Source organism: Thalassophryne amazonica, chromosome 4 (genome assembly GCF_902500255.1).
Source record: "Thalassophryne amazonica chromosome 4, fThaAma1.1, whole genome shotgun sequence".
NCBI lineage: Eukaryota > Metazoa > Chordata > Actinopteri > Batrachoidiformes > Batrachoididae > Thalassophryne > Thalassophryne amazonica.
The window spans coordinates 136,768,761-136,783,612 of record NC_047106.1 but is presented as its reverse complement, the minus strand read 5'-3'; the positions used below and the strand labels follow the sequence as shown (position 1 = coordinate 136,783,612).

At 44.0% G+C, this 14,852-nt stretch overlaps 1 protein-coding gene across 3 annotated transcripts in view; it reads right to left on the bottom strand.

Annotated features, from left to right (window-relative positions):
• hif1al (hypoxia inducible factor 1 subunit alpha, like) overlaps positions 1 to 14,852 on the bottom strand; it is a 113,653-nt gene that overhangs the window by 67,922 nt on the left and 30,879 nt on the right. For all 3 annotated transcript variants that reach the window (XM_034168651.1, XM_034168653.1, XM_034168652.1), the window contains exon 3: positions 11,317 to 11,480. In XM_034168651.1, coding sequence (XP_034024542.1) covers positions 11,317 to 11,480 — 164 coding nt within the window. The remainder of the gene's footprint in view (positions 1 to 11,316; positions 11,481 to 14,852) is intronic.

Sequence of the window (14,852 nt, the reverse complement as noted above, 5' to 3'; positions counted from 1 at the left end):
ACAATCGGAGAGAAAGAGTCTAACCAAATACTGGCATCACTGAAAGCAGCCAAAGAGAACGATATGTCTTTGGGATGGTTATGAGTAATTTTTTCTCTAATAGTTAAAATTTTATTAGCAAAGAAAGTCATGAAGTCATTACTAGTTAAAGTTAAAGGAATACTCAGCTCAATAGAGCTCTGACTCTTTGTCAGCCTGGCTACAGTGCTGAAAAGAAACCTGGGGTTGTTCTTATTTTCTTCAATTAGTGATGAGTAGTAAGATGTCCTAGCTTTACGGAGGGCTTTTTTATAGAGCAACAGACTCTTTTTCCAGGCTAAGTTAAGATCTTCTAAATTAGTGAGACGCCATTTCCTCTCAACTTACGGGTTATCTGCTTTAAGCTGCGAGTTTGTGAGTTATACCACGGAGTCAGGCACTTCTGATTTAAGGCTCTCTTTTTCAGAGGAGCTACAGCATCCAAAGTTGTCCTCAATGAGGATATAAAACTATTGATGAGATAATCTATCTCACTCACAGAGTTTAGGTAGCTACTCTGCCCTGTGTTGGTATATGGCATTGGAGAACATAAAGAAGGAATCATATCCTTAAACCTAGTTACAACGCTTTCTGAAAGACTTCTACTGTAATGAAACTTATTCCCCACTGCTGGGTAGTCCATCAGAGTAAATGTAAATGTTATTAAGAAATGATCAGACAGAAGGGGGTTTTCAGGGAATACTGTTAAGTCTTCAATTAACATACCATAAGACAGAACAAGATCTAAGGTATGATTAAAGTGGTGGGTGGACTCATTTACATTTTGAGCAAAGCCAATCGAGTCTAACAATAGATTAAATGCAGCGTTGAGGCTGTCATTCTCAGCATCTGTGTCGATGTTAAAATCGCCCACTATAAGGATAGCACAAATTATGCAGGTGGCAGGACTGTGACCAGAGCCTGAAGTATGAGGTGTAGAGTGTGAACAGAAAGGGAGGCCGGACCGTCCACTGTGGTGCCCCGTGCTGCTCTTGATGGTGTCTGATGTGATGTCTCAAAACCTCACATACTGCGGGCAGCCTGCGAGTTAGTTGGTAATCCAAACCACCAGTGGGGCCTCCACCTTCATGTTACGTAGCTTATTGGCGAGCAAGTCAGGTGCTGAATGCACCGGCAAAGTCAAAGAACATGACTCTCTCAGTGCTGCCTGCCTCCTCCAGGTGAGAATAAGCTCTGTGCAGCATGAAAATTATGGAATCCTCCACTCTCCTGTTGGGCTGGTACACAAACTGCAGGGGGTCCAGCGATGGTTCCATGACTGTGCGGAGGTGCCTCAGGACGAGCCTCTCAAGTGACTTCATAATATGAGCTGTTCAGGCCACAGGTCTGTAGTCAAAGTGTGTTGGGATTCTTCTTCTTGGGTACAGGAACCAGACATGAGGTTTTCCACCCTATCTCTAAGGAACCACCATCTGGCTCAGGCTCAAATTGAAGATGTACTGGAAAATCCCACACAGCTGGATAGTACATCCCTTCAGCACTCTGCTGCTGAGGCCGTCATGACCCGCAGCCTTTCCGGGACACAGGCAACTAAATTCTCTTCTCACATCCTCAGCAGTGATGGTGGAGGGAGGTGGGGGTGGTACTAATTGGGGTGTGAGGTGAGTGCACATGGGAGGGGGAGCAATGATTGTCAAAGATTGTCCTCAAATCTGTTGAAGAACAGGTTTAGCACATTGTCCTCATGAAGGTCTCCTTCCATCATCTGGGCCACCTTCTTACCATGACCAGTGATGGTTCTCATCCCACTCCACACCTCCCTCATGTTGTTCTGCTGGAGCTTACTCTCCAGCTTCCTCCTGTAACTGTCCTTCCCCTCTGTGATCTTTCTTCCTCAGTTCAAGCTGCACCCTCTTCAGCTCCTCTCTGTCTCCACTCCTGAATGCAGCCTTCTTCCTGTTCAGTGTCACCTTGATGTCGTTGGTCACAAGCGGGTTGTTCTTGGTTTAAGTCTTGCCTGGGATGATACTGTCTGTTCAGAAGTAGATATAATCCGCTATGCAGTCCGTAATGCTTTTGATGTCCTCCCCCTGTGCATCACAGTGCACACCCCAGTCACCTCAAAACATTCACGAAGACTGTCTTCTACCTCCTGTGACCACCTACACTAGTGTTCAGAATAATAGTAGTGCTATGTGACTAAAAAGATTAATCCAGGTTTTGAGTATATTTCTTATTGTTACATGGAAAACAAGGTACCAGTAGATTCAGCAGATTCTCACAAATCCAACAAGACCAACCATTCATGATATGCACACTCTTAAGGCTATGAAATTGGGCTATTAGTAAAAAAAAAAAAAAGTAGAAAAGGGGATGTTCACAATAATAGTAGTGTGGCATTCAGTCAGTGAGTTCGTCAATTTTGTGGAACAAACAGGTGTGAATCAGGTGTCCGCTATGTAAGGATGAAGCCAGCACCACAATAAGAAATACAGTGGTCCCTCGCTATATCGCGGTTCACCTTTCGCGGATTTTTTTTGTGCAATTTTGCATGCTTCTTTTTTTTTTTTTTTTAACTGTCTGCTGTGCTTAGTTGCAGCCAAAATCTGGCAACAGGTCCAGAGACTACACTCGCTGTTTTGATGCAGAGCGCTCCAGCAGCGAAGAAAAAGCACGCGCATTGTGTTCTGCGTGTGTCTGTTTATAAGAATCTTCTCGCTCAGAAGTAAAAAAGAGCGCCAACAACTACCCATAACTGTGTTCTTCACTCTGAAAAGACACCTGCAGCGAGGTGGAAAACACGCTGCGGAGCGGCGCCACGACGAAGAGGCGCGATCACAGGAATACTGGTCAGGTACTAATAATAATTTCTTATGTGTCCAACCCCGTAGGGTGATCGTTAAAATTAAATTTGTTAGTTCTAAAAGCCATCATAATTATTTATAGGAAAACGTTCTATTTTTATTTCTCAAACAAATGTTTGGGCCTGAAAACAGGTTTTGATCTTTGGTTTCATTCTATAATACTGGACTTATTTTTCTACTAAGGTTTGAACTTTGAGAGTGTTTCCACAGGAGAGAAAAGTGAGAAAATGTGTGTAGTGAGGGGTTTTACAACCTTAAAACATCTATAATAATTGTGACTACTTTGCGGAATTCACCTATCGCGGGCTATTTTTAGAACGTAACTCCCGCGATAAATGAGGGACCACTGTATACTCAAAACCTGGATTAATCTTTTTAGTCACATAGCACTACTATTACTATTATTATTATTACTATTATTATTATTATTATTACTATACTACAGGGGAGGTGATGGTCTAGTGGCTAAAGTGTTGGGCTGGAGTCCAGAAGATCATGGGTTCAAATCCTCACCTGACTGGAAAATCACTAAGGGCCCTTGGGCAAGACCTTTAATCCACTATTGCTCCCGGTGTGTAGTGAGCGCCTTATATGAATGTGAGGCATAATTGTAAAGTGCTTTGAACGTCTGATTCAGATGGAAAAGCGCTATATAAATGCAGTCCATTTACCATTTTACTATTATTCTGAACACTACTGTATGTACTACTCTTGTAATCACAGGTTGCCACCGAACTGCAGGGATGTAATGTAGCTCTAAACAGAACAGGTTATGGTCCACTTTGGCGAGCGCGGGGGGGGGGGGGTTGGCGTCTGTGGCACGGTATGTTTCCTTGACAATTTCAATTCAATTTATTCTCATTTATGTAGCGCCAAATCACAACAGAGTTGCCTCAAAGCACTTCACACAGGTAAGGTCTAACCTTACCAACCCCCAGAGCAACAGTGGTAAGGGAAAAACTCCCTCTGAGGAAGAAACCTCAAGCAGACCAGACTCAAAGGGGTGACCCTCTGCTTGGGCCATGCTACAAACATAAATTACAGAACAATTCACAGACAAATATACAAGAAATGCTATTGGTGCACAGGACAGGTGGATCAGCAACATGAATACAATACGTTTCAGAGTAATAATAGTATTATTAAGAAATTCTCTGTAGCCACACGGTTTAACATACATGTTCAGTGCACTAGGTCATCGAGATAAATTATCGTATCTGAGAGATCATCTTTGGGGTAATCGGCTTGGCGTTAATGACTTTTTTCATCTTTTTGTTTTTTGCATTGGTATTTCATTTATGAAGGTATACAACATTTTTCTTTCACTGTTTATTCTCAAAAGTAAAGATGTAGAGTACTAATAGCATTAGCATACATTAGCATACAGCAAGTCTATAGTCTTACTGTCTCTTGTTTTACAGGCCACAAACTGCTTGAAAGTGGGAAGGGATGTTGAAAGGGTAACATGGTTAAAATCCTCAGCCATGGCAATGAAAGTACTGGGGTGCAGTGTCTGTAGCCTCGCCGTCACAGAGGCGATGACGTCATTGGCCCACGATGCGTTTGCCGTTGGTGAGATGTAAACAATAAGGATAGTGCCGTGTGAAAACTCCCTCTGCAAATAATAAGGATGAAGACTCACTGCCCGCAGGTCAACGTCTGGTTTACACACACACGCTCCTTCACCATAACGTGTCTGGGATTCCACCACTTGTCCAATAAGTTATTAAAAACTATTAACTAAAACAAAGTAGGGGAAGAAAAAAAATAGTGAAAACACACAATGATAAGGAGCACGCTAACTTCCTTTACAGAAACAAGTCATGTTTTTCCTTAAGAACTCAGAAACTCCTGATAAGTGTGACCTTCTTGACTGTACTGGACTATGGTGATGTCGTGTATATGTGTGCTTCAAGCAGTTGTCTACAGTCCCTGACCCCGCTGTATCACCGTGCCTTGAGATTCATCACTGGTTGTAGCCGCGTCAAGCACCATTGTGAGCTAATGCAGCCATGCCTGCTTTGACTGTAAGGTGATATACACACTGGATGACTCTGGTTAACAAGACTCTTACTGGGTTGGTTCTGACTTTATATGTCCAATTTACTTTGGAGATCTGAAAGCCGTTATGCTTTCAGCTTGAATGACATGTCATGCTTGGAACAACACAGTCACCTTGGTTCAATAAGGCTAGAGGTCTAGACCGAAAATGGTGTAATTCAAAACTAGAAGTATTCCACCTCGCGTGGCGTGATGCCATCTTACTCTATAAGCATGCACTACTGGCTACAAAGCGGGCCCATTACTTGGATCTGATCAATAAAAACAAGCATAATTCAAAGTTATTGTTCGACACGGTGGCAACACTTATTCATGGACAACCACCTGTAAATCACTCGGCCTTTACAGCTCGATTTCTTAGATTACTTTGAGAAGAAAATAGATGACATCAGGTTAACTATATCCCAGCATGCCTTAACCCAGCTACTACACCCTGTTATTGAGGTAGGTGCCATTACTGAGGTATTACCTAGATTTACAGAACTTGATAGTATCTCACTAGATGTACTGACGAAACTTGTAACATCTACAAAAAGCACAACCTGCTTATTTGATCCTATATCTACAAAACTGTTTAAGGACCTGTGGCCCACTGCTGATTTCCAGCACAGTCGGCCCAAGAATCTGTCATTAACTTCTGTACCTAAATGTTTCAAATCTGCAGTGATTAAACCATTACTTAGGAAATCTAATCTTGACCCTAGTGTATTGAAAAACTATAGGCTGATATCAAATCTATCATTTTGTTCTAAAATTCTGGAATAAGTGGTTTCACAGCAGCTCGTGGATCAACCTTACTGGGAATAATCTCTTTGAGCCACTGCAGTCTGCTTTTAGAAAATGTAATTCCACAGAGACAGTTCTTACTAAAATGGTAAATGATCTATTTCTATTTTCTACATCAAAATAGAAATTTTGCACTTTTCTATGACCCTCCCAAACATGTAGTGGTCATTCTGAACATTTTTAATGTTTTGGAAAATCTGTAGCTGCTGCAGTTTGGAAAATACAGATGTATTTGAAGTACCACTCGGGACAAAAAAGGGTGTGGTCATTTTCGGGCTGTTCGCCTTGGATAGAGATTTTAGCACATATCCCAAGTTGTTCATTGGGGTCGTGTTAGTCTAGAATAGTTGAGTTATCTTCTCCTAAATGATGTACACACATGTCTCAGCTGGTCCTTCACTGTATCCCTCTCTGTGGTAGAAAGCTACTTTAACAGGTTTGGTTTGCAGACATTCACATACAAGTGGGCATATCGTGTGCACGTGTGTCCACTGCACAATTGTGGATGGATCACTCTCTCAGAGGGACAAAAAAAAAATAAATCTAATATGTGTTGCCAAACATACTTGGGACACTATTAATATCCCTGGACAAGTAAAGTGTCTGTGCAGAGTAACTTTGTATGTCCTTGCACAGGTGTAGAGCAGAGTGTAACATTTTAGAAGGCTCTCAGTCTCAGAGAGCCAGCATGGACAAGACTCGTGTATCACCGTCCGTCCAGCACACAGACCGAGACGACGAACCCCCAGGCTGAGTATTTAACCTGTGATGTCACAAAAATTAACTCTGAGATTTCCTGTTTTTCAACAACGTTCTCTTCCATTCTCCAACATGACTGAGTAGTTTATTGCCAGCCTGTTTATCATTACTATGTCTCCGTGTCTCCAGAAGTTATTATTTTGTTGTTAATTTGGGAGGTGATGGTGAAGTAGTAAATGCGTAGCCCTGAGACCAGAAGATCATGCACACTCTGCCGCTGCTGTGACGACTGACAGGACTGATTTTTGACTGTCAGAATGTGAATGTAGCACATGCATTTCACACTGCAGCTGTCACGCTTTCTTTCCATGACCAAAAACAGCTAAGAATAGATTTACAGGATAACTCCCGCTTCTTTCTACTGCTCCAGTTACCCAGAAAGGTCACACAGTTTCACAGAGGTGTACAGTACTTCACCGGCTCAGTGCTTTAACTTTAAACATTCATGTGAAATATAGCATGTTTCTGAGCACACGTAAACAGGAAACTATAGGCCCACGACCTGATTGGTGGATGCAAAACACTATACATAAAACACAAATTTAGAAGCAGACACAGACCACGACCAATACTTGAACCTCTCCTCAACCTGGTGATTATGTTCTTCAGCTGAACAGACACTCGGTTATGACACGTCACAGTGTTACACAGCAGACGTGTACGGTGACTGCCCCAGAGCTCTCACCGGGATGTTCAATCAACAGGTCTACATAAAAGCAAGCGCGATGTCTGAGCCCAGCACTGAGCACGAAGCACAATGTGTGTGATAATATGATGTAGTTCTACTGGAATGCTTCAACAGGCTCTTATCTACAACATGACAAATGGCTGTTGGATGAAATATGCAGCGAGCACGTCTACCCCCTCCTGGAAAAATTTTAAAGACTGTGGTGCAATCTTTGCACGAAAAGCAGTTATTGTTTTGTTTTGTTTTTTTATTTAAGTAAACAGATATTTTTAAATCAATTCCACTTAGTGCAGCATAGCAGGAGTAAAACAAGGACACTCACAATAATATTGATTAAATTAGACATTAAACAATGTTTTAGTAGTAAAAAATACATTCATTCCATCCATTTTCTTCCGCTTCATCCAAGGTCGGGTCATGGGGGCAGCAGCTCAAACAAAGCCGCCTAGACCTCCCGATCCACACACACCTCCCCCAGCTCCACCGGGGGAACTCCGAGGCGTTCCCAAGCCAGCTGCGAGATGTAGTCCCTCCAGCGTGTCCTGGGTCTTCCCCGGGGCCTCCTCCCGATGGGACGTGCCCGAACACCTCTCCAGCGAGGCGTCCAGGGAGCATCCGGAAAAGATGTCAGAGCCACCTCAGCTGGCTCCTTTCAACGTGGAGGAGCAGCGGCTCGACTCCGAGCTCCTCCCGAGTGACCGAGCTCCTCACCCTATCTCTAATGCCGCGTTCACACCGGGCGCGACGCGAGCGACTGCAGCCACAGGTTGCCATGTAATCCCTATGTAAGGACGCGTTTTGGCGCCAAACCGCGCAGCGCGACGCGATGGACGCGAGTGAAGCGATTTTGAGCGTTTTGCGCGTTTGTGGTGCAATATTGCGTCGCGTCACGTCGCGTTGCCCTCCTCCCCAAGTTCAAAAATCTGAACTTTTTCATCTCGTCGCACCGCGATAACCAATCAGGGACTGAATATGTAGTGACATGGAGATGTCTGGAGTTTGACTGAAGATGTGAACATGTCCTGTATCTGGTAGCAGCCTGTGAGCAGGACTTATGTCTCTTTTGTCCTTTATTTCACAATCATGACAGAGTTTTTGGAGCGAACAGCAGCACCACAGAAGCGGGGAGCGGAGTTTCTTTTTATTTTTATTTTATGTGCGCGCGCGCGAATCGTCCTGGAGATTATTTTACTTATTAACTACACAGCTGTATAATAAAACAAATGGTGACTGGTTTCTAAACACAATTATGACAGTTTTTTGGGGGAAGAGCGAGGAGCAGCAAGCAGCAGAGTTTCTTTTTTTTTTTTTTTTAAATTGTTTACATGTGCGCGCGCGAACGGGACAGTTGATCCTCAAACTGGGTCCCGCAGAGGTGGAAGGAGCGCTGAAAGCAGCCGTCACCCAGACACAGCTCCTGCAGCAAATAATGATACTCTCTGTATTGGGAGCTTTCCACAGCAACTCGCTCCGTGTGATAAAGGTCCATCATGTTAGCTTGACTGACAAACGGAGCCGGCAAGCAGAATGGAAGCTCCTCCTATTTGATGACGCACCGGGGCGAATTTTAGCAGCGAAAGTCCGCCGAAGCAGAGCGACACACCGGGCCAAGGAGGCGCGTCCGTCGCCTGGCAACCCACGCGAATTTGTAGAGTCTGATCGCGCCCAGTGTGAACGCGGCATAAGGGAGCACCCAGCCACCCCGCGGAGGAAACTCATCTCGGCAACTTGTACTCACGATTTCATTCTTTAAATCTCATGACCATAGGTGAGGGTCAGAATGTAGATCGATCGGTAAATCGAGAACTTTGCCCCCCTACTCAGCTCTCTCTTCACCACGATGGTCTGATACAGCGACCACATCATTGCAGATGCTGCACCGATCCGTCTATCGATCTCACGCTCCATCCGTCCCTCACTCGTGAACAAGACCCTGAGATACTTAAACTCCTCCACTTGAGGCAAGGACACTCCACCGACCTGAAGAGGGCAAAGCACCTTTTTCCAGTCGAGAACCATGGCCTCGGATTTGGAGGTGCTGATTTTCATCTGGGACGCTTCGCACTCTGCTGCAAACCGCTCCAGTGCACGCTGAAGGCCCTGATTTGATGAAGCCAACAGAACCACAACGTCCGCAAACAGCAGAGACGAGATTCTGTGGTTCCCAAACCTACACCCTCACTGCACCTAGAAATTCTGTCCATAAAGGTAATGAACAGAGCTGGTGACAAATGGCAGCCCTGGCGGAGGCCAACGTGCACTGTAGTTGGAACACACCCTCCGGTCCCCCTTCTTAAACAGAGGGACCGCCACACCGGTCTGCCAATCCAGAGGAACTGCCCTCGAACGCCACGCGATGTTGCAGAGATGTGTCAACCAAGAGAGTCCCACAACATCCAGAGACTTTCATCCGCCCCAGGAGTCTTGCCACCGAGGAGCTTTCTGACCACCTCAGTGACTTCAACCTGGGTAATGGATGAGTCCGCCTCTGAGTCCCCCGTCTCTGCTTCCTCTTCGGAAGACGTGATGATGGGATTGAGGAGATCCTCGAAGTATTCCTTCCAATAATACTGGGAATTAATGTAAGGAAGGAATACATTAATTATGGTTTTATTATGGTGAAAATATGTCCGTTCATCAAAAGCAGACCTTGTCTTTCCTCCTCTCGCCCCCTCTGGCTATGCACCTGTACTGTCTCTGGTACAGGAGGAAAACAGACATGATGAGAAGAAAAACTTGTATTTACATGGAAATTCAGGGCTGTGAAATGATAACTGTGAAATCCTCAGAAAATCTGTAGGGGGTCTGGGGGCACAACCCCCCTGGAGCGGGGTCGAGAGCCGGCGGGGCCCCAGAAACCAAATTAATTTTGTATCTAATGATACATTTTCAGCATCTCCTGGAAGAAAAAAAAATCTCAAAAGAAGTGCATATTTAAATGATCCTAGAGTTAATTCATTTGAACTGTCAATGATGTTAAAATAACAGAATATGACTTGGAAGTAGGACCTGGAATGATTTTTCTTTTAACTGTAAACCAAATTATGCATTAACTCAGAACAATTAAACTACATGAAATTCATGAAGACTGAAAAGACTGTTAAAAGTGTTTCAAAAACCACAAATAAAGATTGAAGAATATTTTGAAAATCAGGGTAAAATATCAATAACATACCTTATAGTAAAAAAGTCACATATTCTTGTGTAAACTCCTGTAAATCCAATCAAAGCCACAATGTCTTTCTTCCAATGAAAGAAAGTCTAGATTAATTAAAAGAGTCACATAATCTTGTCTGAAATCCTGTTTGAACAGCACAATTTATTTTCTAGAGACAAAAAAATTTCCTGAGGGTACAAGATGCAGTTTGTTTTTCTCGTTTCTTTTAGCTTTCGGATGTGTTAAATTCAAGCCAGCGCCAATTCCATGGATTCTTGTCCTTATTAAACTTTTTCAAATTGTCTTTCTCACCATCTTCTCTCTGTCTGATGTCCCTCCGTGACACAGACATGTGGAAAATTCTTCTTTTAAAAACTTGATGGCTCTAAAGTATGCAATGTCCACATGCTACTTTTAGCTTAAACAGAATGTCTTTAATTTAACAGGAGCAGCAGACATAACAGGAGCGGCCAGCTACAGGTACACAAAGACAGACAGACACAGACGGAGCCACAGTGGGACTTACCGCAACAACATGACAGTCCCACTTTACTGCATGCTGGCAAACATATATGACAAACAGAATATGAAATTGTCTTTAAACTAAATGAAAACAACAAAACAGGAGTGCTATTCTTGACCAGTATGTCAAAAGACATACAGGCCAGTGAAATGACACAAACAACCCCACAAATTTCTTTATTAAGAGCCTAAATGACATGTTTTCTCCTGCAGGACGGGAGAAGACACAAAATCAATGTATCTCTATTATTGGTCGGACATAAATTCTCAGAGTTACAGGGGTGCGGGCGGTAATGGTCTGAAATTCAGTGGGAGCAGGATGAAGAAAACAGTCCCATGCAGGGCTCTAGACCACAGCTAAACACACATTTCTGTACAATCCTCACATATTGTACATTCCTGTCACATTAATGTGTTGGCTTTAGCCATTCAGTGCTGTATGTCTTAAAGACATGTCAGCCCTCATCAAAGCTAAATTTTTCAGGTTTTTATTTTTTTACCTGTGTGATGCCAATGTGTTTGCTGACATTTTCAGACAGGTAGATCATGTCACCCTCTTCAGTCATCACCATGACGAAGCCTGCCAGCACCTCAAGATAGAAAGGGTTCATTGGATCCTCGTCCTCCTCCGTTCTGTCTTTACACTCATCTTTCTGGTTCTCATCTGTTGTGAGAAAAGTACACACTGACTATTACTGCTGAAAACTGTGTAATTTATAGCCATAATAGCCATAATGTGTAATTACCATAATGCCATAATGTGTAATTACAGTTAGGGCACATTGACACTAGCACAAATTTGATCCACGCACTGGTACGCAATCCTGTGTACCAGTGAGTAAACGCATCGTAAATTGCTGTACTTACTTTCTTTGCGCACTGACACGCGGCACTGACACTGACATTTGTAAATGTTCCAAATTGTTAAGCCTTTTTTTTTTTTGAGACGTGAGTGAGATTTTGAGTTATGGCCTGGGGACATTAGTTCATTAGTGGCAGCTTTTATTACATCTGCCTCAGGTTGTATTTTTGAGTCATTCAGCGTCAACATGGACTTCCTCATCAAGGACCTCTCAGGGTGGGAAGATGACCCATCATTCCAGTCGCCACAGAAGGTCCTGGATAACGTTGCTGCAGTCAGTGATTTTGCTGAGGGAGACGTTGCACTTATCCAGGATTACAATCAGATCCTAACCAAGGATGAACAACAGCACCAATATCTGCTGCAAGTGGCATCGACATCAGTCAGGTAAAAATACAAACAAAAACAAAAGGGTCAGCCAGCCTGGTGTGAAGGACCCCAAAACAGATACAACCCGACGACAGCAGACATTTGACATACACTCAACAAAAATATAAACGCAACACTTTTGGTTTTGCTCCCATTTTGTATGAGATGAACTCAAAGATCTAAAACTTTTTCCACATACACAATATCACCATTTCCCTCAAATATTGTTCACAAACCAGTCTAAATCTGTGATAGTGAGCACTTCTCCTTTGCTGAGATAATCCATCCCACCTCACAGGTGTGCCATATCAAGATGCTGATTAGACACCATGATTAGTGCACAGGTGTGCCTTAGACTGCCCACAATAAAAGGCCACTCAGAGGTGCAGTTTTGTTTTATTGGGGGGGATACCAGTCAGTATCTGGTGTGACCACCATTTGTCTCATGCAGTGCAACACATCTCCTTCGCATAGAGTTGATCAGATTGTCAATTGTGGCCTGTGGAATGTTGGTCCACTCCTCTTCAATGGCTGTGCGAAGTTGCTGGATATTGGAAGGAACTGGTACACGCTGTCGTTATACGCCGGTCCAGAGCATCCCAAACATGCTCAATGGATGACATGTCCGGTGAGTATGCCGGCCATGCAAGAACTGGGACATTTTCAGCTTCCAAGAATTGTGTACAGATCCTTGCAACATGGGGCCGTGCATTATCCTGCTGCAACATGAGGTGATGTTCTTGGATGTATGGCACAACAATGGGCCTCAGGATCTCGTCACGGTATCTCTGTGCATTCAAAATGCCATCAATAAAATGCACCTGTGTTCTTCGTCCGTAAGAGACGCCTGCCCATACCATAACCCCACCGCCACCATGGGCCACTCGATCCACAACATTGACATCAGAAAACCGCTCACCCACACGACGCCACACACGCTGTCTGCCATCTGCCCTGGACAGTGTGAACCGGGATTCATCCGTGAAGAGAACACCTCTCCAACGTGCCAAACGCCAGCGAATGTGAGCATTTGCCCACTCAAGTCGGTTACGACGATGAACTAGAGTCAGGTCGAGACCTCGATGAGGACAACGAGCATGCAGATGAGCTTCCCTGAGACGGTTTCTGACAGTTTGTGCAGAAATTCTTTGGTTATGCAAACCGATTGTTCCAGCAGCTGTCCGAGTGGCTGGTCTCAGACGATCTTGGAGGTGAACATGCTGGATGTGGAGGTCCTGGGCTGGTGTGGTTACACGTGGTCTGTGGTTGTGAGGCTGGTTGGATGTACTGCCAAATTCTCTGAAACGCCTTTGGAGACGGCTTATGGTAGAGAAATGAACATTCAATACATGAGCAACAGCTCTGGTTGACATTCCTGCTGTCAGCATGCCAACTGCACACTCCCTCAAATCTTGTGACATCTGTGGCATTGTGCTGTGTGATAAAACTGCACCTTTCAGAGTGGCCTTTTATTGTGGGCAGTCTAAGGCACACCTGTGCACTAATCATGGTGTCTAATCAGCATCTTGATATGGCACACCTGTGAGGTGGGATGGATTATCTCAGCAAAGGACAAGTGCTCACTATCACAGATTTAGACTGGTTTGTGAACAATATTTGAGGGAAATGGTGATATTGTGTATGTGGAAAAAGTTTTAGATCTCTGAGTTCATCTCATACAAAATGGGAGCAAAACCAAAAGTGTTGCGTTTATATTTTTGTTGAGTGTAAATGCGCAAAAGTTTAAACAGACCTCCTCTCAAGGTATTACTGCTAAAACTCAAATGTGTGCATGCACGCACACACACACACACATCCTGTTTGCTTGAGAATGAGGCAGAAGGAGAGAGCGGAGGGTGGGGGTGGGGGGGTGCTGATCTAATTCACGAAAGTAAACTGTTCATTTCTCAAAGTTTACAGTGGTTACACTCTAAATCACAAGTGAACACAGCCACGTCTGCACAGCCATGTGGAAAGTGTTTTTCTTTTTTTTTCTTTTTTTTTAGTCACTGTTATTGCAGGTTTTAACTGACTTTTCTGTCATCAAACTCTCTCTGGTCTGTGGCTCATTTGTGCACTGAAATCTGATACTGAGCCGACTGCTCCACGGTGAAACAGAGATAATAAGGGAGCAGTGAATGTGAGCAGGAGTGGTGCACTTTGCAAAATGAGAGTGTCTTGCAAATGGCAATGCAAAACCACCAAATAAACAAGAGCAGATTGCACAAGGGCAGGCTGGAACGTTCTGCCCCAATACGATTATTTCTATTACTTTGAAGGGCGACAATCCAGCCAGGACGAGTCTGCACAATCAGGACGGCAGCGGTCGCCTCATAACAGCCACAGAGGCACAGCATCAAGTTCGGGTACGACGGCATAGCCCTCACAGAATTTCTGTAACAGCAAAACAAGTCCGACAGAAAAAAGTCTCACCCTCTGTCCCTTTTTCTGTGATTATTTATTTGATATATTTGTTATGTATTTATTTACTGTAGTATTTTATTTTTCCTCCCTCTCTGTTCTCTGTGTTTTACTGTAACACATCGTCTTCACTCTGTCAGCTCCAGCTGACGGTGTGAGTTGCTGGCCGGCGGTGGGCTGACACGCCCCCTGTCCACGGCGCTACGAGCAAAGCAATCACACATGAATGAGTTCACGCCTCTCCCCTTAATGTAGATACATTTTTATTCATTTTTCCACTCAAGGAGAAACATCCGGGGGTGCGGCCTGCTGCTGACCCTGCGGTCACTGTTTGTTTCACTGTTTGTCTGTTAGCGTTTTTAAACTTGTTTTAACGTATATTTT